This window comes from Oncorhynchus clarkii, chromosome 16 (genome assembly GCF_045791955.1).
Source record: "Oncorhynchus clarkii lewisi isolate Uvic-CL-2024 chromosome 16, UVic_Ocla_1.0, whole genome shotgun sequence".
NCBI lineage: Eukaryota > Metazoa > Chordata > Actinopteri > Salmoniformes > Salmonidae > Oncorhynchus > Oncorhynchus clarkii.
This window is the reverse complement of record NC_092162.1, coordinates 55,397,932-55,425,633: the sequence shown is the minus strand read 5'-3', so window position 1 is coordinate 55,425,633 and position 27,702 is coordinate 55,397,932. Positions and strand designations below refer to the sequence as shown.

Here is a 27,702-nt window from a genome sequence, read left to right as displayed (position 1 = left end):
GGGTGCTGAGATGTTGGCCAGGGTAGGGGTAGCCAGGTGGAAAGCATGGCCAGCCGTGGAAAAATGCTTATTGAAATTATTGATTATCGTAGATTTATCGGTGGTGACAGTGTTTCCTATCCTCAGTGTAGTCGGCAGCTAGGAGGAGGTGCTCTTATTCTCTATGGACTTTACAGTGTCCCAAAACGTTTTGGAATTAGTGCTACAGAAAGCATATTTCTGTTTGAAAAAGCTAGCCTTAGCTTTCCTAACTGACTGAGTATATTGGTTCCTGATTTCCCTGTGGCATAAGATACTACAAATCAGTCAGATCAAACTCTGAAGTAAAAGTGAAGTTCAGCAGCTCCTGATGATCATATTCGATTAATTCCTTCCCTCTAACATGCATGAACTGTAGTAGGCCTAGAAACTCACATGTGCGCACGCACACATACTTGCAATCAAACATATCAATGACATACAGGAACCTATCAATTGTGCTCAAACCATCATTCAAACTGCTGTTCCCCTATTGAGTACATTGAGAAATTAGATGTCACTTAGCAATATTCCACACCTTCTAACCACCCTCATCAGAGCAAAAGAGGGGGAGGGAATAGGTGTGTCCAGGTGAAGGTGTAATTACATTTAGCAGACACTCTTTTCCAGAGTGACTTACAGGAGGAGCAAGGGCACAGAGCAACCTTTCAGTTACTGGCCCAATGCTCTTAACCACTAGGCTAGGCTACCTACCTGATTAACTGAGAAGGGAATAAATGTTCATACAGGGAGACATTTTCATTGGAGAATCACTGAAGAATATGGATATACTCAAAGCCTTGCGTTACAACCTCTTGGTGAGTACAATGTGTATGTGTAGGGTTGGAATAATCAGTTACCAATTGGTTATTAGTTAGATGGGGCTTTAACCCTGTCACTCAGGCTTAAAGTAAAGTGTACTTCATAAACATTAGACCTTAAACCAAAGTTTTGCAACGGAAGGCAGTGGTCAATGATAATGTAATACATGAAAATCCTCTACTGTTCATGTAAGAACAAAGAACTTCCATGGTGTGTTCAGTGTTCCGTGAAAAACAGACATAGAGGTGGTTGTGTGTTACTGCTTAAAGCCATTGCTGTGTATATATAAACACGGCAGTTGCCCTACACAGTGATTGGTGTTTATTTATTTTTTTAAGATGTCCTTTGACATTGTAGACGATATAGGGTGAGTGCTAGTGTGTAGAAATATATTCCAATGACGTATGATAATATATGCCAATAGCACTGTGTATCATTACCAGAATAAAAGAGCAGTGTTGATGGGAACATATTGTGGAAACATAATATTGTGTTCTGAATGGTTTGTCTCTAGTTACTCACTTTCCAGTATAGTTAATGATGTCAATTCGTTATGGAGGGCTGGCAGATATGTCAATTCTATATTAATCAGAACATTTTCTGTGGAAAGAGATGTTATTAGCTGCCATTATTCCAGGGAAAAGAGGGGTGACAGATCAAGGTGATGATAAAGCTGTTATCAGTTCTATTAATGTCGCTATTATGTAAAAGAGATAATGGCTTCCATTTGTTATACAAGACACAGTTTCAATTCCACACTGCTGGGACAAATATATATTATGCAACGATTACTTAATGGATTCATCTTTCCCAGAAGTTTCCTTTATAAAACAGTAAAATCTTTGTAGGATATAAAAGGGAAATGGAATAAATACATTATCAATCTGAGAACTTGAAAAATCAAACAACACAATAATGTCACAATGTTGGATTGTTTTTGAGAACACTGTGCATTTGATCACTCCTTCCTATCAGTCCAGAAATACTATTTCCTTCCTCACACGGCTCCCTGCAGAGAATGGCCTGAGAGTAGAGAAAGAGAGAGCGAAAAAAATGTTTTTAAAGAATGACACAACTTGGCTGGCAAACGTTTGTTTCCCCACCTCCGTCTATCTGAGCGCCCAGCCAAGATGACCATATTGTGTTTCTACACAAGCGCAGTCGCTGGCACTGTGACAAGCGAGTCTCTGCGTGGCTTAGTGCCACATAGGCAGCACGTCTGTGCTCCCCTATTCGCAGGTCACCGCATGCAGAAAGACAGCAGCGAGCTGTTTACTGTACAGTCGTGTGGCAACCATTTCATTGATTTATTCTTTTTGGCTGGGACTGGGAGGCAAAGGAATAGTTAGAGAAGAGTTCAGTGCACTTAAACACTTGATACTGTATAGTTATTATGGATTATAGCTTGCACACTAACCAAAGTTTTTCTGGTATTTGGGACAATACCAGGCATGTACTCTCATCCCTATGTCAAAATGTGTAGAATATCAGGAAATTTGCTTTAAACAGCAAAATGAGCTTTCAGCCTTACGAAAAAATTGTAGAATAGCATTAAAAAAATGCAAATCCTTCTCTCGGCCCCATGGCAAAATGTGTTGAAATGCAGGAAGCTATTTTCCCCAAAAATCTGTTTGGGGGGGCCCCCTGGAGGTAGGTGCCCCGGGACCCCAAATGCAAAATTCCAGCTCTGTGCTTATGGTACATTTTCAAACATCAGAACATAGCTTTTGTCCACCAGAACTGAAGAAGACCATTACCCATAGAGCAAGCTATTGAGGAAAGAATGGACAATCATAAGCCAGTTAACTGACTGTAAGGCTTTGTGTTGGCTATAGATCCATAGGGAAACCATTGCACTGAAGTCCTGATGGATATAGACTGTGAAAGTACACACAGTCACAAACACACACACAAAGCTCAGCACTCTAAAGCTGTGATTGCGTACTGCAGCCTGCCAGATCAGCAGAAGGATGCAAAAAGCCTCTCACTATGGGAACAGAGAAGGCTACCCTCGGGGTTGATGAATGTTCTTTAAGACTGTGAAGTAAAGAAGCACACAAACACACACACATCCCCACAGACATATACAGAGTGCATGCGTGCACGGGTACACACACACACAAACACAGTAAAAACTCCTTTTCTCTCTCTCACACACACACACACACACACACACACACACACACACACACACACACACACACACACACACACACACACACACACACACACACACACACACACACACACACACACACACGCACACACACACAGACACACATCCCCACTCAGACATGCACACACAGACACAAATCCATTGCTGTCTCCCTACAACAGCCCTTTGCAGAACAACAAAGGGTATTAGTGTTAGTTTTAAAACACCTTCGGTTATGGGTGCCGGACAGCCAAAGCCACCAAGCACTTTCCAGAGAGGGATAAAGGAATTGATCAAGAAAAGAGGGAGAGAGAGGAGGGAAACATGTAGCACTGTGCACTCAGTGGAATGCTAGTTGGCTAATTGCTTGGAGACCAAAGTGAGGAGCAGCGATGGAGAAGAAGAGAGAAAGCAACGCAAAATCGATTGTTGGAACTTTGAGTGATGTCTGATGGAACTCTGAGCTGTCTTCCTACTCCTCTCACCAGGTGTGTGTGTGTGTGTGTGTGTGTGTGTGTGTGTGTGTGTGTGTGTGTGTGTGTGTGTGTGTGTGTGTGTGTGTGTGTGTGTGTCACACAGGTCAACCGTGTCAGACAGGCCTCACCCTCATTCCAGCGGATCAATAGTAGGGATGAAGAGAATCAGGAAAAAGATTTTGAGATTGTCGAAGTGGACAGTCTTCATACACAAAGACGGTGCCTTTCAGACAGGCAGGATTTAGACTATCTCAGCTCGGAAGACCCAACGAAGCCTGAGCTCACAGACCAAAGCAGCCTCCTTCACATTGGTCAGCTATGTCAGGTATGACTTCCAGCTCTCAAAGACAGTTATGTTTGCCTGCTTCCTAGTAGCCAAATTTAGAAGTTAACCAAATGCAAGTGACACATAACAAAATTTGCTTGGTGATGATAACTGCAATGCTTGACTTGAGTACTTAGCTTGACATAAATATGACTACAACATTGGTTTGGTCAACTGAGCAACTACATGTTAGTATATTAACACTACAAACAATGCCAAACAATATACTAATGATAAGTTCAAGACAACTGAGGACTGAAAAACCTAGGTAAAATCATAATGTCAGTGATCTTTAGGTTGGAAAGTCAAAGCTCTACAAATAGGTTTCTCGAGTTTCCGACTTGGAATTCCGACATAGATGACCTTTCAAAACGAATTCTTCCCACCAACTGGGCAAAAACTGGTTGAATGTGATAACTGCAAAACTGATTTGATTTGAAAAAAAGTTTTTTACCCAAATGTTAACCTAAATCCAATGACATGGTGCATTTTTTGTTGATTTCACGTTGAATTCAGGTTAGTTGACTTACAACCAAATGGAAATCAAAACTAGAGGTTGAATATGGTTCATAACCACGAGAAGTATGGGTGCTGAGAGTGCTGCAGCACCCCTTAATAATTCAGAATTAAAAAAATTGTGCCTGGCCCTTTAATACTCGGTATGAGTATACCCTTTAATTTCTCCGTATGAGCGGAGAAAAAAGTCAACAAACAGCACACCCACCCCTAAACATCTTCCTCCAAACCAGATGAAGCGAGACGGTGGATGGTAATTGGAAGAGCGCGCTTGTTTGAAATGGAAAAGCGGTGTGGTAGCTTTTGATAAAGAAGGACATCAAGACAAAGCAGCTGCTTTATAATTGGGATGCACTGTTGAGCGCTACATCCCGAGGGTACAGAGATTGTGACAGCCAGTTAAATGGCGTCCCTCGAGAAGGCAAGAACAAGATACATATCAGGAGAACTACAGTATTATCATAAGGAGACGTATACTTGGAATATGGAGAAGGAATGGAGGGAAAAAGAGAGGCAGAGGAGGTCTAAAAGAGAGAGGGAGGAAGAGGGTGAGCTTGAGTCGGTTAAAAAGGGCAGGGAAAAAGGAGATGGTTTGTTAAAGAAGAATGGTAGAAAGTGTAAGTAGAGTGAGCTGAAGACAGGAAGAGAAATGGAAGTGAATGAGGCCAAAGTATCGGAGGTGGTAGGTGTGTTAAAGTTCTCATAGCCCGAGGCTTGCACCGAGGGTCAGGATAAAGATAAGTATGTGACAGTAGGAGTAAAGTTTTGGGAAAAAAGTGGACCCTTGCCTTTTGGCTGATCCATTTGTGGTTTCAGGGTGGGTGAAAGCAGAGTTGGGTGCTGTGGAATCGGTGAGGGTAACCAGAAGTGGTCTGGTGATAATTGTTTGTGTTTCTGCTGGTTAGAGGGTGAAGGCGTTCCGCGATAAATGAATGGGGGCAAGAAATGTGAATTGTTTTGCTCTCAGGAAAAGGACGCCATTGAAAGGAGGGATTACTAGGGTAGAAGTAAATGTAAAAGTTGACCAACTGAAGGGAAAGATTTCCGGTGTTTGTGATGGTCGTCGTTTGGTGTGACGCACACAGGGTGGCGTGAGTGGTGAAACATAAGTGTCATTGTTCTTTTGAGTTTTGATGTTGAGTCTTTGCCCGACAAAGTGATGTTAGGATATTTAAGTTATCCTGTACAAGCTTTTGTGCCGAATACATTACAGGTTATGGGCATGTGGCAGCTGTGTGTAGGAGGGAGGTTCCTAGGTGTGCAAAGTGTGCAGAAGGGCATTAGGCAAAGGTAGCATTGGGGAAAGTAGTGGTATGTGTCAATTGTAAGGGTGCCCATGGGGCTGGGAATCAGAAATGTCCCGTGCAAGAGCGGCAGGTTGAGATTTCCAGGGTTAGAGTAGTGCAGAAGTTGTCATATGCTGAGGCAGTGAAGATAGTAGAGGAAGATGGGTCAAGGGGGAGGGTTCCTGAGAGGAGTGGTGTCAGTAGTAGATCTGAACCAGTGCAGAGGGATAGGCCAACAAGAGATATACACTACCGTTCAAAAGTTTGGGGTCACTTAGAAATGTACTTGTTTTTGAAAGAAAAACACATTTTTTGTCCATGAAAATAACATCAAATTGATCAGAAATACAGTGTAGACATTGTTAATGTTGTAAATGACTATTGTAGCTGGAAACGGCTGATTTTTAATGGAATAACTACATAGGTGTACAGAGGCCCATTATCAGTAACCATCACTCCTGTGTTCCAATGGCACGTTGTGTTAGCTAATCAAAGTTTAGCATTTTAAAAGGCTAATTGATCATTAGAAAACCCTTTTGCAACTTTGTTAGCCCAGCTGAAAACTGTGGTCCTGATTAAAGAAGCAATAAAACTGCCATTCTGTAGACTAGTTGAGTATCTGGAGCACCAGCATTTGTGCGATTGATTACAGGCTCAAAATGGCCAGAAACTGGCTCTAACCAGAATAGAAGGAGGAGTGGGATGCCCCGGTGCACAACTGAGCAAGAGTACATAAGAGTGTCTAGTTTGAGAAACAGAGTTCTCAACAGGCAGCTTCATCAAATAGTACCCGCAAAACACCCATCTCAACCTTAGCAGCGAAGAGGCGACTCCAGGATGCTGGCCTTCTAGGCCTTCTAAGATTGGATGTTTTGCATTTATAGCAATGGTTATCAACTGTACTGCAGGGATGGAACGTAAGTCGCAGAAAATTGAGGTCGTGGTGGCAGCTTCTACCGAAGTCGGTTCCTCTCCTTTTCGGGCGGTGTTCGGCGGTCGGCGTTACCGGTCTTCTAGCCATCGCCGATCCATTTTTCATTTTCCATTTGTTTTGTCTTGTTTTCACACACACCTGGTTTTCATTCCTTCATTGCGTGTTGTGTATTTATCTTTCTGTTCCCCCCATGTCTTTGTGTAGTATTGTTTGTTGTAAGTGCTTGTGCATATTGTTGTCTGGTGTGTGACGGGTTTTGTACCCATTCTTTATTATTCTGGATGCCGGTGGTTATATATATATATATTAAACTGCTCCGGTTATTAACCAGTTCTGCTCTCCTGCGTCTGACTTCGCTGCCACCAGTTACGCATCCCTTACTGAGAGGTATTTGGGTGTGTGAGACTTGACATCAGAAGAGTTGCAGAGTGTGTTAAGAATCTGTCTTGATTTTAATTTGACTCAGTTGATAATGAAAACCACACGGTTTTACGTTTTAAAAAAACTAGCAAACTCCTCCTTGATTGACCTTATCCTGACTAACTGTCCTCATAAAAATGTGTCTAGTGGTGTTTTTGCAAATTATATCTGCGACCACTGCCTTATTGCTTGCATTTGAAAAACCAAAACTGAGCAAAAACGTATTGACTCTTTGTAAATCGTGGTGTTCACTTTTTTAAAGCTTCAAAAGATAAGATGATCCAACTTTCAAAATTAGTCCTTTTTGGCTAGCCAAGACAGTCAATTAAGTTAGCTAGCTTGGTAGCACATTCACTAATTTGTTTGTAAACCATTAATAAGCTAATTAGCTACCACATGTTCTTGTCAAGCTGTCAACAGAGTAGATAGCAAGCAACAAGATATGACAAATAAGTCTAAAAACCTCTTCAGGGCAAATAAATCAGATTTGAACATTCAGATACAAGTTGCATGGCCAGTATTCAGATTTGGATCTGACTTCAAACTACCTACAAAGGTGGTTTGCAATTTGGCTTAAAATATCTGATTCTATGTGGTTTTTGGCTGTACTGACTGCAGAGGTGTGGACTCGAGTCACATGACTTGGACTCGAGTCAGACTCGAGTCACAAATATGATGACTTGCAACTCGACTTTGAGTTGACCAATGACTCGTGACGTGACTTCGACTTGAGCCTTATGACTCGATCTGACTTGATACCATCCCCAATCCCAAATATAAAAAAATGGTGCTATTAAAAAAAGTGTGCAGCGCATCAACTCTTCATTTAACAGATTAAAGTTTGAATCGGACAGCAGCCGATCAAATTGTGCCAGCTGAGAAAAAGTTGTGCGTGGCAGTGTAGAGGAACGTCGGCGGATTAATTCAGATGTAGCCCTTGGAAAGATACCCCAAATTATTATTTTCGGCTATAAAGACGACGCTGTATCAACAAAAAATGGATTGCAACTTGCAAAACATGCGGGAAGAAAATGACAGACGGAGGCGCAACAATTTCCAACTTTGTTCGACATTTGAAGCTGCACAAAGAACGGTAGGTCATGGCTAATATAGCAGACAGCAATATATTTTATTACTTTACTAGTGTATCATGTAGGCTAACGTAATGTTAAATCAATGAGCCTCCACACAATCAGTGTGGGAACGTGATCATTGCACCCAAGATTGAGCTACAACTGACTAGGCAGTTGGGAGCCTAAATCCTGCCTGATGCTATTGCTGTTCCTAAAACCATTGGCATACATTAGCCTACTGTAACCACACAGAGAGCGAGAGAGTGTGTGTTTGTGTCTGTGTGTTAAGGTTGAGCGATTGTGTACAAGCCTACATCGTCCGATTGCGCCCGGTAGCGATCCTTGATAGTCGATCACTATGGGGGGGGGGGGGGTCTTTCTCATGGCTACCCAGGTATTTCCATGGAAATATAACGTTTGTTTGGAAGGAAATAAATATATAGATATTTTTAAAAGCATTCATGATTTGCGTAAATGTAATATACTAACAATTACTCTTGTTAAAAATATGTAATGGTATTACATTTGGCGAAGAGCACATTATAACTTGTTTAGGACTCAAAACTCAAAGTTTAAGACTTGAGATTTGACTTGATACTTGACAGTCTTGACTTGAGACTTGACTCAGACTTGTCTGTTTTGACTTGGGACTTGAGTGCGAAGACTTGAGACTTACTTGTGACTTGTAAAACAATGACTTGGTCCCACCTCTGAGTGACTGCCAATGTGAACAAGGCTTTAGACTTTTTAATAAGAAATCCAGCCTGGGCCAAGGTTAGACAAGCTGACTCGTTAGCTGATTGTCAGCTATTTAGGCATTTGAGAAATAGATGCACTGCCTCGTTTAAACAGGCCAAATCAAACTACTTCCTTAGTGCTATGACAGACTGTTAGTGATCCATCTAAATTCTGGAAAACCGTTAATTCACTGAAGAGGGGTAATTGCTCTACTTCCCTGCCTAAGCAAGTAGTTTTAGGCTCCTGCATTGTTACAAAAAAAGTTCAGATTTGTGATGCTTTTAATCAGCATTTTATCTCAGCTGGTTTCCTATTTGAAAGTAATGGTGGTCATGCTGGTCTTGGCCAGTCAGTTGACTGTTCTTCCCATGTACAGCCTCCAGTTGCCTCGATGGATGATCATTCAACCTCACGTGACTTGGGAAATGGTAGTCAGGGTTTTTCTTTTGGGTAACTCACAGAAACAGAAGTTCTTGCTGCCTTATTAGCTATTGACACCAAGAGCTTTTGATACTGTAGTGTAGACCATATTCTTCTGTTGAATAAGCTGTCCTCGATAGGGTTGGGTACTGATGCTTGTCAATGGTTTCATAATTATATCAATGACACAACTCAGGCCTTCAAGGTAGCTGGGGTCAAATCTGAGTTCCTTGTATTACATAGAGGAGTGCCCCAAGGTTCGATACTCGGCCCACTACAGTTTACAATCTATGTAAATAACATTGGGAATGCTGTAAAAAAATATATATAAATATATATACACACACATTACCAGTTAAAAGTTTGGACACACCTACTCATTCAAGGGTTTTTCCTTTTGTTTTTCCTATTTTCTACATTGTATAATAATAGTGAAGACATCAAAACTGTGAAATAACAAATATGGAATCATGTAGTAACCAAAAAAGTGTTAAACAAATCAAAATATATTTTAGATTCTTCAAAGTAGCCACCCTTTGCCTTGATAACAGCTTTGCACATTCTTGGCATTCTCTCAGCTTCACCTGGAATGCTTTTACAACGGTCTTGAAAGAGTTCCCACATATACTAAGCACTTGTTGGCTGCTTTTACTTCACTCTGAGGTCCAACTCATCCCAAACCATTCACTCTGAGGTCGGTGATTGTAGAGGCCAGGTCATCTGATGCAGCACTCAATCACTATACTTATTGGTCAAATAGCCCTTATACAGCCTGGAGGTGTGTTGGGTCATTGTCCTGTTGAAAAACAAATGATAGTCCTACTAAGCGCACACCAGATGGGATTGCGTATCGCTGCAGAATGTGATGGTAGCCATGCTGGTTAAGTGTGCCTTGAATTCTAAATAAATTACAGACAGTGTCACCAGAAAAGCGCCTCCTCCTCCATGCTTCGCAGTGTGAACCACACCTACTCACCTACTCTGCGTCTCACAAAGACACGGTGCTTAGAACCAAAAATGTCAAATTTGGACTCATCAGACCAAACAACAGATTTCCACCGGTCTAAAGCTTCTTAGGGATAGGGTCTATTTTTCTCAATTTCCGCCTGACTAACATGCCCAATGTAAGCTGCTTGTTACTCAGGCCCAGAAGCCAGGATACGCATATAATTGGTAGCATTGGATAGAAAACACGTTGAGGTTTATAGAAATGTTAAAATAATGTATGAGACTATAACACAATTGATATGGCAGGCTAAAAATCCAAAGGAAAACCACCAAGAATTATTTATTTTTTGTTGAGATCCCAGGCTCATATAATGGAAAGCTATGAGTCTTATGTAATTCCAGCTCCCAGATTGCAATTCCTATGGCTTCCACTAGATGTCAACAGTCTTTGTTCATTGTTTCAGGCTTGTTTCTTCAAAAACGAGCAAGAATTTTGTGGTTTTGTACAAAGAGTCCTGGTACAATATCAGTCTGTCGGCATGCGACGAAGAGGACGAGCCCTTACTCATTTTACTTTTCTATTGAACATACTTCTTTCCGAATGAAATATTAGTTTATTTACATTTTAGGATACCTGAGGATTACATAGAAATGTAGTTTGACTTGTTTGAACAAAGTTTAGAGGTAGCTTTTTGGACTCCTTTGTTTGTAAGTGGATTACTGAAATTGATGGCGCCAACTAAACTGACTTTTTGGGATATAAAGAAGGATTTTATCTAACAAAACGACCATTCATGTTGTAGCTGGGACCCTTGGGATTGCAAACAGAGGAAGATTTTCAAAAGTAAGTGATTTATTTAATCGCTATTTGTGATTTATAAAGCCTGTGCTGGTTGAAAAATATGTTGATGCGGGGCGCCATCCTCAAACAATCGCATGGTATGCTTTTTCTGTAACGCCTATTGTAAATCAGGTAATGCAGTTAGAATAACAAGAATTTAAGCTTTTAAATTAATTAAGATACATGTATGATCATAAATGTTTAATATTACGATTATTCATTTGAATTGAGCGCACTCCAATTTCACAATCTCCTCTGAACAGTTGATGTTGAGATGTGTCTTTTTAATTGAACTCTGTGAAGCATTTATTTGGGCTTCAATCTGAGGTGCAGTTATCCTATGCAGCATAGGTAACTCTGGGTCTTCCTTTCTTGTGGCGGTCCTCATGAGATCCCGTTTAATCATAGCGCTTGATGGTTTTTGCGACTGCACTTGAAGAAACTTTCAAAGTTCTTGAAATGTTACATATTGATTGACCTTCATGTCTTAAAGTAATGATGGACTGTAGTTTATCTATTTGAGCTATTTGAGCTGTTCTTGCCATAATATGAACTTGGTCTTTTACCAAATAGGGCTATCTTCTGTATTCCACCCCTACCTTGTAAAAACACAACTGACTGGCTCAAATGCATTAAGAAGGAAAGAAATTCCACAAATTCACTTTTAACAAGGCAGACCTGTTAATTGAAATGCTTTCCAGGTAACTACCTCATGAAGCTGTTTGAGAGAATGCCAAGAGTGTGCAAAGCTGTCATCGAGGCAAAGTGTGGCTACTTTGAAGAATCTCAAATATACAATACTCTTTTTTGGTTACATGACTATGTGTTATTTCATAGTTTTGATGTCTTCACTATTATTCTACAATGTAGAAAATAGTAAAGGAGAGGGCAACATTTTCTTGTGTTTATCTACAAAGCACTCATGCAGAAACTTCCAATGTATCTATCATCATTAATTCAATTTAGACTTAGAAATGACCTAACTTGGTCTCAGGCTTGGATATCACTGGAGGCCACTTCGGTCTCCAAAGAGTTAGAGGTAGCCTAGTGGCAGGTAGGCCTTGTGGTTAGAGGCTAGTGGTTAGAGCGTTTGGCCAGTAAACGACAGGTTGCTGGATTGAATCCCCGAGCTGTCAAGGTAAAAATCTGTAATTCTGCCCCTGAACAGGCAGTTAACACATTGTTCCGCAGTAGGCCATCATTGTAAATAAGAATTTGTTCTTAACTGACTTGCCTAGTTAAATAAAAAATAAGCAGATTTTAGTTTTTTTTGTGCCCTTTATGTGGAACAACTTCCAGAGCCCTCTGAAATTAGATGTTCTGGTCCCCCTTGGTCAGTTCAGAGTCATGATTGGAGACCTCTATGTTGATGTTTATTTTTCTTTGTTTTGTAATTTTGTATATTGTATGTGTTTGATGTATTTATGCAGGGCTCATCTGTAAAAGAGATCCTAGTCTCAGTATGACTTCCCTGTCAAAATAAAGCTTAAATAAAAAGTTTTATTATATGGAGGTTGGAACCAATGTTATTATTAATGACGCATTACCACCAAACTCCCGTAAACCAGGGGGATTATTTATCAAAGGTGCATGTGCACAAAAAATACTCTAAACCTTGAGTGCGCCAATTCTCCCGCAAAGGTTGGTATTTATCCATTTTGAATTTGACAGTAAAGTGTGTATCTCCACGCAAATCTCAGACCATACGTAAGCACAACTTCTAGTGGTTGATCAACTGTATTGCAAGCAAATACTGTTATTTTTGGGGAAAATGTGGTGTTTAATGCACAGGAATTATAATCATGGTAGGGTAATAAACATTCAAACGTAGGCCTAATGATAAAACAGATCCATTTGCCATTGGTGAGAAGATTACATTGCAGGCGTATTGCCTAATATATTTATATTACTTTTATTATATAGGCCTAAATCATAATCATATTTGCAGAGCATGTGTCTCCTTTTCTGACATGACTGGTTTGTTCCTGCTACACAACAAATACCATTTATCCATCGCTTTTTCAATAGCCAATCATGCTCGAAAGTAAATAGTCCTGTAGTCTATTTAAAATCTGTGCGTCAATCTAAGTCACATAAAAATAAATAAAAAATGTGCATTGGCTGCGTCTCGGCCTTCTACATCTGCAGTGGAAGGTGGCCGAGCTACGGGGTGTTTGTCAACCGAGGTAAAGACAGTTTGAAGTTGGATATTCAACGAATATTCGCACATTCAAACCTCAATAGCTTTCAAACCACTTGATCCACAGACTCCAAATAAGTGTCATGATGTTGGAAAAATTGCGCACAACATTGCATTTCACGATTCGGACATTAATTCGCTTTCCAAAGCTAATAAACATGTGGAAATTTGAGCAGCATTTTGTATTCCTAGTTTAATTAGTTAGGGAGTGTAAACAAAGTACAAACTTTTTTTACATTCAAATTTCAATAGCTCCTTGGTCATGTGACCTACTTGACTCAAACAAGGTTAAGAATGTCCACTGACTACCCTTGTATATTGCACACCCTTTGGGTTGTCCATTTTCATCTCACGTGTTTTTACATTCATTTTTCAAAATTTACATTTTCAATAGCTCCTTGATCATGTGACCTACTGGACTCAAACAAAGAATGTCCACGGACTAGCCTTATATATTGCACACTCTTGTTTGAGTACTGTAAAATCACGCAGTGTAACGTACATTTTCATAGTTTTAAATTTCGATAGCTCCTTGGTCATGTCAATTACACACCTAAGAAGTGTGCAGTGGATATACACCCATATTGCATAACCTCTAGTCATATATCTATATTGTTGTACATTAATATTACTTTGACAATTAAGGGGTTCAGTCCAGTGTTGTGTTTACCCTTTTCTTTAATATTTATCTATAATAATTGGTAGTTCTAAGTACTTATTTTCCCTGTTTTTTTATTTTGCCACAGTATTTAACAGCGGTATACATAGGAGGCAGATAATATCTCCTTTCATCGTTAATATCAACCATAAAGGAAAAGGGCAAAGTACGAGAGTCATGTTATTAATTGTCCAAAGCAGGGATGGAGGGTGAGCTAGTGAGGTAGGCTGCAGTGGGTTTGCTGGTCAATACATATACTGAACAATGAACCACAGTAATGGTTGCCAGAAAATCAATTAATAAAAATGTAATATTGACAAATTAAACAGATATTGTAGACCTTTAATCTTTTCCAACATGTCAACTTTACTTCAAATAAGTACAAAACATTTCACAGTGTTAACTTTCTCTTTATCCCTGGTTGAATTACATTTCAGAGCCTCTTCAGTGTGGATGGGGTATAGCATACATTTTCAACAACACAGACAGCACTTCCAGTTTGTGTTCTTCACTCTTTGTCTTCATTCCTAGGCACAGCACATGGAACCACCGTTGGCATGCAAAACATTCAATCTAAAACAAAACAAAGCGTAACACGTTATAAGTAATATCTAATATCAATGCAGTATGACGAATTAGCCATCCATTGTGTCATGACTTGTCTTATATGCCATCACTGTTGTCAAAAGATTATAAACATGTTAAATAAAGTTACTAGGGCCTCCCGGGTGGCGCAGTGATCTAGGACACTGCATTGCAGTTGCTAGCTGTGCCACCAGAGACTCTGGGTTTGCGCCCAGGCTCTGTCGCAGCCGGCCGCGACCGGGAGGTCCGTGGGGCGACGCACAATTGGCCTAGCGTCGTCCGGGTTAGGGAGGGTTTGGCCGGTAGGGATATCCTAGTCTGATCGCGCACCAGCGACTCCTGTGGCTGGCCGGGTGCAGTGCACGCTAACCAGGTCGCCAGGTGCACAGTGTTTCCTCCGACACATTGGTGCGGCTGGCTTCCGGGTTGGATGCGCGCTGTGTTAAAGAAGCAGTGTGGCTTGGTTGGGTTGTGTTTCGGAGGATGCATGGCTTTCAACCTTTGTCTCTCCTGAGCCTGTACGGGAGTTGTAGTGATGAGAAAAGATAGTAACTACTAACAATTGGATACCACGAAATTGGGGAGAAAAGGGGGTAAAATTAAAAAAAATAAAAACGAATAATAAAGTTACTAACCCAGTCGGTCTTTGGGCCACATCCAGGTTCTTTATCAGTGGCACACATGAAACAGTTGTTGGCTTTGTTGAACTCTGAAATCATAGGTGTCCCACACAACAACAACAACAAAAAATGTACATTTACTTTGAATTAAATGTCATTACATACCATGGGCCTCCTGGGTGGCGCAGTGGTCTAAGGCACTGCATCGCAGTGCTAGCTGTGCCACCAGAGATTCTGGGTTTGAGTCCAGGCTCTATTGCAGCTGGCTGCGACCGAGAGGCCCATGGGGTGGCTCGCAATTGGCCCAGCGTCGTTAGGGAGGGTTTGGCCGGCAGGGATATCCTTGTCTCACTAGCGACTCCTGTGGTGGTTTCCTCCAACACATTTGTGCGGCTGGCCTCCGGGTTGGATGGGAGTTGTGTCAAGAAGCAGTGCGGCTTGGTTGGATTGTGTTTCGGAGGACGCATGGCACTTGACCTTTTCCCCTCCCGAGTCCGTATGGGAGTTGCAGCGATGAGAAAAGACTGTAACACCTACCAATTGGGGAGAAAAGGGGTCAAAAATATATATATATTTTACAACATTTTAAAATGTCATTACATACATTACACACATTTTTAGTATATCCTCCACCATTTATTTTCGCAGTTGCTCCATGTGTTTTTGTGAAGGTTCTATACCCCAAAAACATTTTTTGGGGGGTGGGTGTTGGGGATGTTCTGTGCAACTTCCTTGGCCATCTAAACCAAAAAATAAAATGGTTTCTCACCTAATTATCACATAACAGCTAACCATTCATTTATTGAAAATATAACTATCAAACCTGAATTATAAAGACCCCACAGCTGAAGGTGTCCTGCTGCATGGTGTGAGTTATTTCCCCTTCTTTCCACTTTATGTCCACCCAGTCGTCTTTTGCATGGCAGGATCTTCTCATTTTGAAGTATTTTCTTTTTTATGTAAACATAATGGCATTCTGATTAGTTATAGGCAAATGGATACACAAATGGATACACCAAAACTGTATGGTGATTTCTTTATCACTTTAATCTAGTAGAGGTAATTTCCTTTATGCCCCATTCTACACACAGCCTAAATTATAGGCACTGAACCACTTACAGGACAATAATATAAGTAGCATATACTATCAAACCCTATCCCAGTGTGAATAAATGTAGAGCATTTGTAGACTTTAAGAAAAAAATATTAAGTGACAGTTTCATCAGTACGTTGTCAGGATTTGGCCAGGGTTGTTCCGGTTTTTGGTCACTAGATGCCCCCATTGTGCTTTTTGACCTTTTGTTTTCCCTTGTTCCCCATTATTATTTGCACCTGTGCCTCGTTTCCCCTGATTGTATTTAAACCCTTAGTTTTCCTCAGTTCTTTGCTCTGTGTTTGTATGTTAGCACCCAGCCCTAGTATTCTGTGAACGCTTGTTGATCCCGGTGGACTCTCTTATGGAATTCTGTTTTTGTTCTTGTTTATTTATTTTTGAGTATCTTTTGAGGCTTTTTATGCTATTCCTACCACCTTGTGGATTTACCTTTTTGTCTTGGAGGATTACCTTTGTTCTTGTGGAATTCCTTTTGAGGTTGTGAAGTTACATGTTTTCCTGAAGGACTTTTTACTTCATTAAATACACCGTCTCAAGTACTGCTGTGTCTGCCTCATCTTCTGGGTTCTGCCGACTATTCGTGGCTCAGTAGGTTAAGTGACTGTTTCTCACTCCGGAGACCCGGGTTCGTAACCGGGTCCTGACAGAAACACAGAGCCAAAGATGAACCCAGAGGCAGCCAGTTCCCAGGACCTTGTTGCCATGCTGTCCCACCACCAGGAGACTGTCCAACGCCACGAAGCCGCCCTGGTTCAGCAAGAGGCCTTAATGGCTAGACATTCTCATCTTCTGTCGGAGATGCTGACTTCCATAAAGCAGATATCTGATCGACTTACCCCGGCAACAGTTCCTGTCCCAGTACCTCAGATTCACGTACCCATGGCAGTTAACCCCCTGGCTGAACCTCGTCTTCCACCTCCCCAACGGTTCTCAGGTGATCCAAGTGCTTGTAAAGGGTTTCTCACCCAATGTTCTCTCTCCTTCGAGCTGCAACCCTCGTCGTTCCCCACCGACCGGTCTAAGATCGCATATATCATCACCCTGCTGTCGGAAAAAGCCCTGGCCTGGGCTACTGCTGTGTGGGATGCCCATAATTCCTGCTGTGCCAGCTACTCTGCCTTTGCTGAGGAATTCAAACGAGTGTTTCAAGGCCCAAGCAGTGGTCCTGACTCAGCCAAACAGCTCCTGACTCTCCACCAAGGTCGGCGCAGCGTGACGGACTATGCCATCCAGTTCCGCACGGTAGCAGCAGCGAGTGGCTGGAACAACGAGGCGCTCACGGTGTGCTTTCTGAAAGGCCTTTCCGACACTATCCAAGATGAACTGGCCACTCGGGAACCACCGGACAATCTCGAGTCCCTGATCAAGTTGGCCTCACGCATTGACCAGCGTCTGAGAGAGAGAGAACTCAACCGTAGACCTCTAGCTCCTATCAGTCCCAGCTCCGAGTCCCCACCTTTATCCTCGCTGGCTCCACCGGAACCCATGCAGATTGGACGTATCTCCCAGGCTGAGAGAGACCGCCGGATGAGGGAGCGACGCTGTCTATATTGCGGCAAACTGGGCCATTTCCGTTCCACGTGTCCCGGGCTCCAGGGAAACGCTCTGTCCCGTACAGACCGGGGGGAACTGTAACGGGAAACATAACCTCCTCCCATCCGTCCAACTCCCGTCTGCTCATTCCAGTCACCCTTTCCTGGGACAACCACAAGCTTCACCTTCAAGCCTTGGTAGACTCTGGAGCCGCAGGTAGCTTCATGGATGGTGTCTGGGCGAAGGAGAATGGCGTTCCCTCTGAACCTCTAAGTGACCCCATGAGGGTTACTACATTGGATGGAAGCCCTTTGGGATCTGGACTTGTCACTCATGTCACTACCTCCTTGCGACTTTCAGTTTCACAACACCAGGAATTGACGAACTTTCATTTGATCTCCTGTTCCGAGTTCCCTCTCGTCCTTGGATACCCCTGGCTTCACAGCCATAACCCTCACATTGACTGGTCTGTGGGCACTATCAAGCAGTGGGGTCCTACGTGCCAAGCTACTTGTATTTTCTCGAATTCCCCGAGTTCTACTCCCGAGTCTTTAGAATCCATCGACCTGACCCGAGTTCCCGAGTGTTACCATGACCTCAAACTGGTATTTAGCAAACAGAGGGCCACCATGCTACCACCCCATAGACCTTATGATTGCCCCATCGAACTGTTTCCGAGCACTTGCCCCCCCAGGGGTCGGATCTTTTCCCTATCTCCACCCGAACGAGCTGCTATGGATACCTACATCAAGGACGCTCTGGAAGCAGGCCTCATGCGTCCATCCACCTCCCCGGCGGGAGCATGGTTTTTCTTTGTGGCCAAGAAAGACGGTGGATTACGTCCTTGCATCGACTACCGGGGACTCAATGCCATAACCGTCCGTAACCGTTACCCGCTACCCCTTATGGCCACAGCCTTCGAGCTGCTCCAGGAAGCAGTTGTTTTCACTAAGCTTGACCTGCGGAACGCATACCATCTTGTGCGGATCAGACCTGGTGACGAGTGGAAGACCGCTTTCAACACGCCTACTGGTCACTATGAATACTTGGTGATGACCTTCGGCCTGACCAACGCCCCAGCGGTGTTCCAAGCGCTCATAAACGATGTGCTTAGGGATATGCTTAACATATTTGTGTTCGTTTACTTGGATGACATCCTCATCTTTTCGAGCTCTCTTCAAGAACACACAAAGCATGTCAGACAAGTACTCAAACACCTCCTAGACAGCCATCTGTACGTTAAGCCGGAAAAATGTGAATTCCATTCATCCCGAGTACAATTCCTGGGATTTGTAGTGGAACCCGGTCGAGTCCAAATGGACCCCAGGAAGGTAGGGGCGGTAGCGGATTGGCCCACCCCCAAATCCGTTAAGGAAGTTCAGCGTTTCCTGGGCTTCACAAACTTTTACCGCAAGTTCATCAAGAACTTCAGCTTGGTGGCAGCCCCTCTCTCAGCTTTAACCAAGGGTGGCAATGCAAGGTTTTTGTGGGGAAGAGAAGCTGAGACGGCCTTCCAAGGACTCAAGCAGCGCGTCCTCTCTGCTCCCATCCTGATACTACCGACTACGGATGAACCGTTTGTGGTGGAGGTAGACGCCTCAGAGGTTGGTGTTGGAGCTGTCCTGTCTCAGAGGGGTGAAGACAAGAAGCTTCATCCGTGCGCTTTCTTCTCACACCGGCTTACCCCGGCTGAGAGGAACTACGATGTGGGGGATCGTGAACTCCTAGCGGTTAAGATGGCATTGAAGGAATGGAGACACTGGCTCGAGGGGGCTTCTCACCCGTTTCAAGTGCTTACGGACCACAAAAATCTGGAGTATATCCAGCAGGCGAAGCGGTTGAACTCTAGACAAGCTAGATGGTCTCTTTTCTTCAATCGATTCCAGTTTATCCTCACCTATCGGCCCGGGTCGAAGAATCTCAAACCGGATGCCCTGTCCGAGTCTACGCTCCTGCCATTCGAGATGACACGGACATGCCTGTCCTTCCTGCTGCTAAGATCGTGGCTCCGATCTCGTGGCAAGTTGAGGATACCGTGAGACGAGCTCAAGCTATCGAACCGGACCCGAAAGGAGGCCCTGCCAATCGGTTGTTTGTCCCCAAGGCAGTGAGGACTCAGGTCCTTCTGTGGGGGCACTCCTCTCGCCTCACCTGTCACCCGGGCGTAGGTCGCACCTTGGAGTTCATCCAGCGTAAGTTCTGGTGGCCTACCATAAGAGAAGACGTTGCCACTTTCGTCAATGCCTGCCCTGTGTGCTGCCAGGGCAAATCTTCTCACCTCCGCCCTCAAGGACTCCTTCACCCTTTACCTGTTCCCCACAGACCCTGGTCCCATATCTCGTTGGACTTTATTACTGGCCTTCCTCCATCCCATGGCAATACTACTATCCTAGTCATAATCGACAGGTTTTCTAAGGCGGCCAGGTTCGTCCCTCTGACTAAGTTACCTTCTGCCAAGGAAACTGCTGAGTTGGTAATTAATCATGTGTTCCGAGTCTTCGGCATTCCTCAAGATATGGTTTCTGACAGAGGTCCCCAGTTCGCCTCAAGGTTTTGGAAGGCCTTCTGCCAACTCATGGGGGCTTCTGCCAGTCTATCTTCAGGGGACCATCCGGAGTCCAACGGTCAAACAGAGAGGATGAATCAAGAGCTGGAAACCATCCTCCGATGTATGACTCGTAACAACCCGTCCACATGGTCGTCCTTCATTGTTTGGGCCGAATACGCGCACAACACCTTGCGCTCCTCCTCCACTGGTATGTCCCCGCACGAGTGTCAGTTTGGCTATGCCCCTCCATTGTTCCCGGACCAGGAGGCAGAAGTCAGAGTGCCTTCAGCCTTGAAGTTCGTCAGACGCTGTCGGCTTATGTGGAGGAAGACCCGTCTTAATCTTATGCGTTCCTCACTGAGGTACCAACAACAAGCCAACAGACGTCGCCGTCCCGGACCTACCCTGCGCCCCGGCCAGAGAGTCTGGCTCTCCACAAGAGACTTACCACTACGGGTGGAGTCTCGCAAGCTGTCCCAAAAATACATCGGTCCCTTTAAGGTTGCCAGGAGAGTTAACCCAGTTTCTTATCGCCTACACTTACCCAGATCCCTTAAGATTAATCCCACGTTTCACATTTCCTTATTAAAACCTGTTGTTTTTTCTCCCCTTGTCCCGGCAGACAGACCTCCCCCTCCGCCTCGTGTCATTGGAGGCCAGCCGGTTTATACCGTCCATCGGATACTGGATTCCCGCCGGGTGCAGCGGTCCTGGCAGTATCTGGTGGACTGGGAAGGCTACGGTCCCGAGGAGCGCTCCTGGGTTCCTGCCAAAGACATACTGGACCCTGACCTCATTCGTCGGTTCAGGGCCCTCCACCCCGAGAGAGCTGGTAGGAACGTCAGGAGCCGTTCCTGGGGGGGGGGTTCTGTCAGGATTTGGCCAGGGTTGTTCCGGTTTTTGGTCACTAGATGCCCCCATTGTGCTTTTTGACCTTTTGTTTTCCCTTGATCCCCATTATTATTTGCACCTGTGCCTCGTTTCCCCTGATTGTATTTAAACCCTTAGTTTTCCTCAGTTCTTTGCTCTGTGTTTGTATGTTAGCACCCAGCCCTAGTATTCTGTGAACTCTTGTTGATCCCGGTGGACTCTCTTATGGAATTCTGTTTTTGTTCTTGTTTATTTATTTTTGAGTATCTTTTGAGGCTTTTTATGCTATTCCTACCACCTTGTGGATTTACCTTTTTGTCTTGGAGGATTACCTTTGTTCTTGTGGAATTCCTTTTGAGGTTGTGAAGTTACATGTTTTCCTGAAGGACTTTTTACTTCATTAAATACACCGTCTCAAGTACTGCTGTGTCTGCCTCATCTTCTGGGTTCTGCCGACTATTCGTGGCTCAGTAGGTTAAGTGACTGTTTCTCACTCCGGAGACCCGGGTTCGTAACCGGGTCCTGACATACGTGCTTAAAGAAAGTCATATCACAAAGACCACAGGTGACAGTGCCCACCAAATCTATGACAATAGAGAATGAATTGTAAGCACTAAAGTGTGTTTGTCAAAATAACATCTGAAAATGTCAGTAGTTGAACATAATACTTCTATTTGCAATAGCAATTTATGATATATGCAGTTGAGGAATATTCCATGTACCAACACTACATGTAGGACGGACATAAGACATTCCCACATACAGTATACACAGAGGCATGATTTTACCACAGCACAGAACGTAATACACCCTTACAACAATCTACTTTTTGATCTTCTTGAGTTCTTATCTGGTAAACTGCTACTTTGTGTCAAGAAAGAGCCCCACTTAGGGGTTAGTGTACTCCAGTAAAAAAGGTCTGGTTTAGATTAAAAACTAAAAACTATTGCCCCCTGTCCCCGTTCATATGGGCATGAGAGACTAGTCAGTGGTAGAATTGAGTTGGCACTTTATTGGCCCAAACACCCACAGACCCATAGGGTTGAGGTTACTCATGTACAGTAATTAATAAAAAATAAAAATGTGCCTTTACACATTGTGTCTTCTAACTGTCCAAGAATAGGATCCAAAGTGTTAGGAAATATTTGTTTCCACAAATACAAAGGAGGATGTCTGTTCTCATACCTCTGGCACTAGTCAGACTGTGTAAAAACTTTATGATGGGGTCAGCAACGGAGTGCCAAGTGACTAAGCACCACAGAGACCAATCAGGAGAGAATGCATACAGGTCAAGGGATGTGTCTGTGCCTTTTGGATTACTCTCTCTTTGCAGAGAACCCCTGTGGTTCAAGTCAAGAGCTACCCTTCCCTTTTCAGTCTGCTCTGCGCATGTCTGAAAGTGACAGTCAGCAGCCAAGAGTATTTCACAGTATGTCATAAAAAATTATTACACTTAGGAATGTATGTAAAATGCTAACATGTATTTGATCCAGTACAATGGAATAACTATAATCCACTAAACATTCTGAACCTTGTTTGAAGTCAGGTCATATGACCAAGGAGCTATTGAAATTAGAAAGTTTACACATTTAATGTAAAAACGTGTAAGATGAAAATGGACAAACTAAAGGGTGTGCAATATAGGAGGGTAGTGGACATTCTGAACCTTGAGGTCGGTAGGTCACATGACCAAGGAGCTATTGAAATTATAAAGATTGAAAAACATTGAATATTCATGTAAAATTGCGTGATGAAAATTGCCAAACTAAAGGGTGTGCACTGTGTAGGGCCACTGAATGTACATTCTGAACCTTGTTTGAAGTCAGTAGGTCATATGACCAAAGAGCTATTGAAATTAAAACATTTAAATAAATAATAAAAAAATAGTGCGAGATGTAAATCGACAAAACAAAAATGTGTGCAATGTGTGTCTATGCTATCGGGTTAGCTACAATAAGTCTTGGAAGTTTTAGGAGTAATGGTTAAAGAGCTATTGAAATTTTAACATTTTGATTTGTCACTATGTTGACGGTCCCTAACTGCTGTTTGTGGACTTAAAGAAAACTTCAGGCAACTATCCGTTGACTATCCAAAATGAAACTGTCTTTATCTCGGTTGTTTGTCAGACCATGAGACATCCCAGAAATCGGTCTTCCTAAAAAAAACGTCTGTAGTGTCCGAACGGTTTGGCCTACAAACTATTATGACCCCATGATGGTGTTTTCCATTTTGCTCAACGACCCCCACATTGTCATGGGACTCATCTGAAGGTAATCCATACAAACTAATGGAAGTAAGAAGATAGTTTTGTGCCCCCTCTCAACGGCTTAGACTTTTAGAGGGTAAATTATTTAACATCATGTGTAGGCTACAGTGTTGTTGTGAAATAGTAGCGCTACATAGCCTATTTAATCTCATAGCCTATTATACCAAGGCAGGAGATATAAACAGTCATGTGTTTGGGTCATGTTGCATGTGACAGATTTTTCCAATAATTTGTTTACCCGCACACAAATCCTAGAATCTCCACCAAACCAGAATTTAGTGAAAAATGTAAACAAGGTTGATAAAGAGGCCCCTGACACCCAGGGACAGGGCACCACACACCAGCGAGGTGATTGGCAAAAATATGGGAGCAACGATTGGCTGACTGGCTTGTCAATAAATACCCTGGTGCAGCTTTTTTTTCGCATAGATTGGTCAGGTGCAACATGCAACAATTTCAAAGATTTTACTGAGTTACAGTTCATATAAGAAAATCAGTCAATTTAAAAATTCATTAGGCCCTAATCTATGGATTTCACATAACTGGTCACAGATACCTTGTCACAGTATCTCTGTGCATTCAAATTGCCATTGATAAAATGCAATTGTGTTCGTTGTCCGTAGCTTATGCCTGCCCATAACATAACCCCATCACCACCATGGGTCACTCTGTTCACAACGTTAATATCAGGTACTGCTCACCCACACCACGCCATACACGTGAGGCTGGTTGGATGTACTGCCAAATTCTCTAAAGCGACGTTGGAGGTGGCTTATGGTAGAGAAATTAACATTAAATTCTCTGACAACTGCTCTGGTGGACATTCCAGTAGTCAGCATGCCAATTGCATCTCCCTCAATTTGAGACATCTGTGGCATTGTGTGTTGTGACAAAACTGCGCATTTTAGTGGCCTTTTATTATCCCCAGCACAAGGTGCGCCTGTGTAATGATCATGCTGTTTAATCAGCTACTTGATATGCCACACCTGTCAGGTGGATGGATTATATTGGCAAAGGAGAAATGCTCACTAACAGGGATGTAAGCAAATTTGTTCACAAAATTCGAGATAAATAAGCTTTTTGTGCGTTCTGGGATCTATAATTTCAGCTCTTGAAACATGTGTCACGAACCGGCTCAAAGCCCGTAACAAAGGGAGACAACGTGGAGATAAGGAGTAACAAAATATATATTTATTAACTAATGCAACGAAGGAAAATATACAATGGTGTGTGTAATCAGTAGTGTAAGTGAGTGTTTTGCATGCATGAATGTGATAATGCAGGGTGTTGAAAGGTGCCAAAGCAAACAAACAAAAGGCCACCAAGAACCACAACACAATCTACAAAGGTGTCTGCATGGAGAGAGTCTCCTCCATGAATGTGGAAGAGGTCTATTTAACCTGGGACACACCTGGCCCAGGTGTTTCCCATGTAGCTGACGACCCTCCCAACTCCGCCCACCGGCATCCTAATAAGGAAACAAGAACAAAGAGAAAATACGGCAGACAGAGTGGGAGGGTCGTCACACATGGGACCGACACTTTACATGTTGTGTGTATATTTTTGTTTTAATGTATATATCTATATATCTTTAATGTATATATCTGTCATGATTAGAAAACCAAGCATATTGAAACAGCAGGACGCCCCGAAATGCAGGCTGCAGTTGCACCATTCTCCGTTAAATCAATGCATCACATGTACAGTGGTAAATTATTGCTGTGCTAAATATGCTCCCTATACAAGTCATGATAAATTGCCACATGAATATCAGTGATACAAATAGTAATGTCAGTGTAATTCCCTGTGGTTTCCAGCTAAATGAGCATCTTCCTGCCCGGCTAGAGCAGTGCCCCTGGTCTCTGGTTTACAGCACCCAGAGACACGGCACCAGCCTGGGCACTCTGTACAAGAGCATGGGGGGCATGGACTGCAGCACCAGTACCCTCACTGTCATCAGAGACAACTGTGGACAGGTGAGGAAAAGCTGAGGCCTTTTACTTGCCTAAACCAAGTTTTCCCACCTATGCCATAAGGCTGTCTGGGATTTTTATCCCTTGCTCTGTAACTCTATTTCTTTGTCCTAGGTGTTTGGTGCATTTTGTCCTACTACTCTTCGAATCAGTCTGTCATACTATGGAACAGGACACACATTCCTCTTCTCCTTCTCTCCACAACTCCAGGTGAGATATCCCCATGTCGAGTCTCAGTATCACTGGTTTAGGGCTGGATTCAATCTAACCTAAATTACCAATACTGTATTACTGCATAAATGAGTGTTGCTGTTTCCAAACAACAACTGACAACAAGCTATGATCATTGTTTATTTTACAGGTTTATAAATGGAAGTTTAGTAACTCCTTCTTTGTGAAGGGAAGTCCAGACTACCTGGCATTTGGTGGAGGAGGGTAAGTGAAAATAGGTCCTCTATCATTAATAAACTATAACTACTAACTGGGCAAAAACTGGTTGAATCGCCATTGTTTCCACGTCATTTCAACAATAAAAAATCTATGTTATGACGTTGAATTAACGTGGAAAACCGATTTGATTTGAATAAAAAAAATCTTTGACTAAAGGACATTGTCTTTGTTTCACCCAACTTGTAACCTAAATCCAATGACATGGTGAATTGTTTTGTTGTTGATGATTTCACGTTGAAGTCTCATTAGTTGGAAACTCATGTAAATCAAAACTGGACTTTGAAATGACGTCTGTGCCCAGTGGGTAGGGCCCTGTGTTTTGCTTAATCGCGGCACATGACCTGGATTTTAACCTTTAAATGAAAGCTTTTTCATAAAACTGTCCTCTTTTATTTTTATGTCAGATGGTCCAGTACCATCCTCAGACAATTCCTTTCATTTTAGGTCTAATTCAGATTTCTGGAATAGGTGTAAAATAAATGTTAAAATCCTGATCATGTGACATAATTAACCAAAACCCAGGGCTCTAACTATAATTCAACAACATATAGAAGTAACTAGTGGTTTAAAGGAGTGCTTGAAAGTTGAGGAATTATGCTCTCTTTTGTTTCTCTCCCTTCCCCCTTCTCCTGCTCTATCATGCTCCCAGGGGTCTCTTTGGCCTGTGGTTAGACGATGGTCTGATCCGTGGGCAGAGCCATAGGTGTGACACATTTGACAATGACGTGTTGTCCTCCTCTGACGACTTCCTAATCAACGACCTGGAGGTTTGGGCCATCTCCTGAGACAAGGGACTGCATGCTACTGCTTACTTAAACGTTATACAACGATTGTGACAGTGGATGGAATTGAAAAAGACTGTACCTCTCATCTGAGGATCCAAAGCGTGGCTCCCTGTGCAAGGTGATTCAACTCCATCACCTCAATATTTTCCATTACAAACAGATAAGGCCCCTAACTCACCAGCAATAAGGCCCCTAACTCACCAGAAATAGAGTACTACTGGCCTCTGGTGTTCAATGATTTAGACCGTGTGTAATAATCACTCCTCTCTGTTGGCCTTATTTTCTGCTTGGTATGTCTGTATCATTCTGTGGAGATTTGGATTACTTCAGAAATATTCTGCTGGGAGTTAAACAATTAAAGGACAGTCAGATTAGCACAGCTGACTGGTCAATCTCAATCAATAACACATGATGGGAAGTTGTCTTTATTGGCAAAGTGCCCAGTGACCGTTGATTTACAACTCTAGAGGGCGCCCTTGTCACAGAGCTCCTTTCTGTCTCGCTCTCTCTCGCTCTGTTTTGCTCTCTCGCTCTCTTTCTATACATTACTTTCAGAAAGTATTTACACCCTTTGACTTTTTCCACATTTTGTTGTGTTACAGCCTGAATTTAAAATAGATAAAAAATCAATAAAAATTGTCACCAGCCTACATATAATACCGCATAATGTCAAAGTGCAATTGTGTTTTTTGATTTCTTTTGACAAATTACTTACAAATGTAAAGCTGAAATGTCTTGAGTCAATAAGTATTCAAGCCTTTTGTTATGGCAAGCCTAAATAAGTTCAAGAGTAAACATGTGCTTAATAAGTCACATAATAAATTGCATGTCTTTCTGTGTGCAATAATAGTGTTTAACAACATTTTTGAATGACTACCTCATCTCTGTACCCCACCTATACAAATATCTGTAAGGTCCCTCAATCGAGCAGTGAATTTCAAACAGATTCAACCACAAAGACCAGGTATTAGTAGATTTTTATTTTTTTTAAACAGACATTGAATAATATTTTGAGCACGTGTCAAACTCGTTCCACTGAGAATTGAGTGTCTGCGGGTTTTCGCTCCTCTCTTGTCTAGGTTTCAATTTAAAACAAAAACAAGCAGACACTAGGCCCTCCATGGAATG

At 42.7% G+C, this 27,702-nt stretch overlaps 1 protein-coding gene across 2 annotated transcripts; it reads left to right on the top strand.

Moving 5' to 3' along the window:
- Positions 1-701: 701 nt before the first annotated feature.
- On the top strand, positions 702-27,209 carry LOC139367717 (TLD domain-containing protein 2-like). Of its 2 annotated transcripts, XM_071106026.1 has the most exons (6): positions 742-836; positions 3,575-3,796; positions 25,184-25,342; positions 25,454-25,549; positions 25,701-25,774; positions 26,439-27,209. In XM_071106026.1, exons 1-6 carry the CDS (start codon positions 756-758, stop codon positions 26,572-26,574), a joined length of 768 nt encoding a protein of 255 aa, XP_070962127.1. In that variant the 5' UTR covers positions 742-755; the 3' UTR covers positions 26,575-27,209. The 2 variants fall into 2 exon arrangements, with proteins under 2 accessions (XP_070962128.1, XP_070962127.1); XM_071106027.1 differs by lacking the exon at positions 3,575-3,796 and having other exon boundaries at positions 702-836.
- Positions 27,210-27,702: the final 493 nt, after the last annotated feature.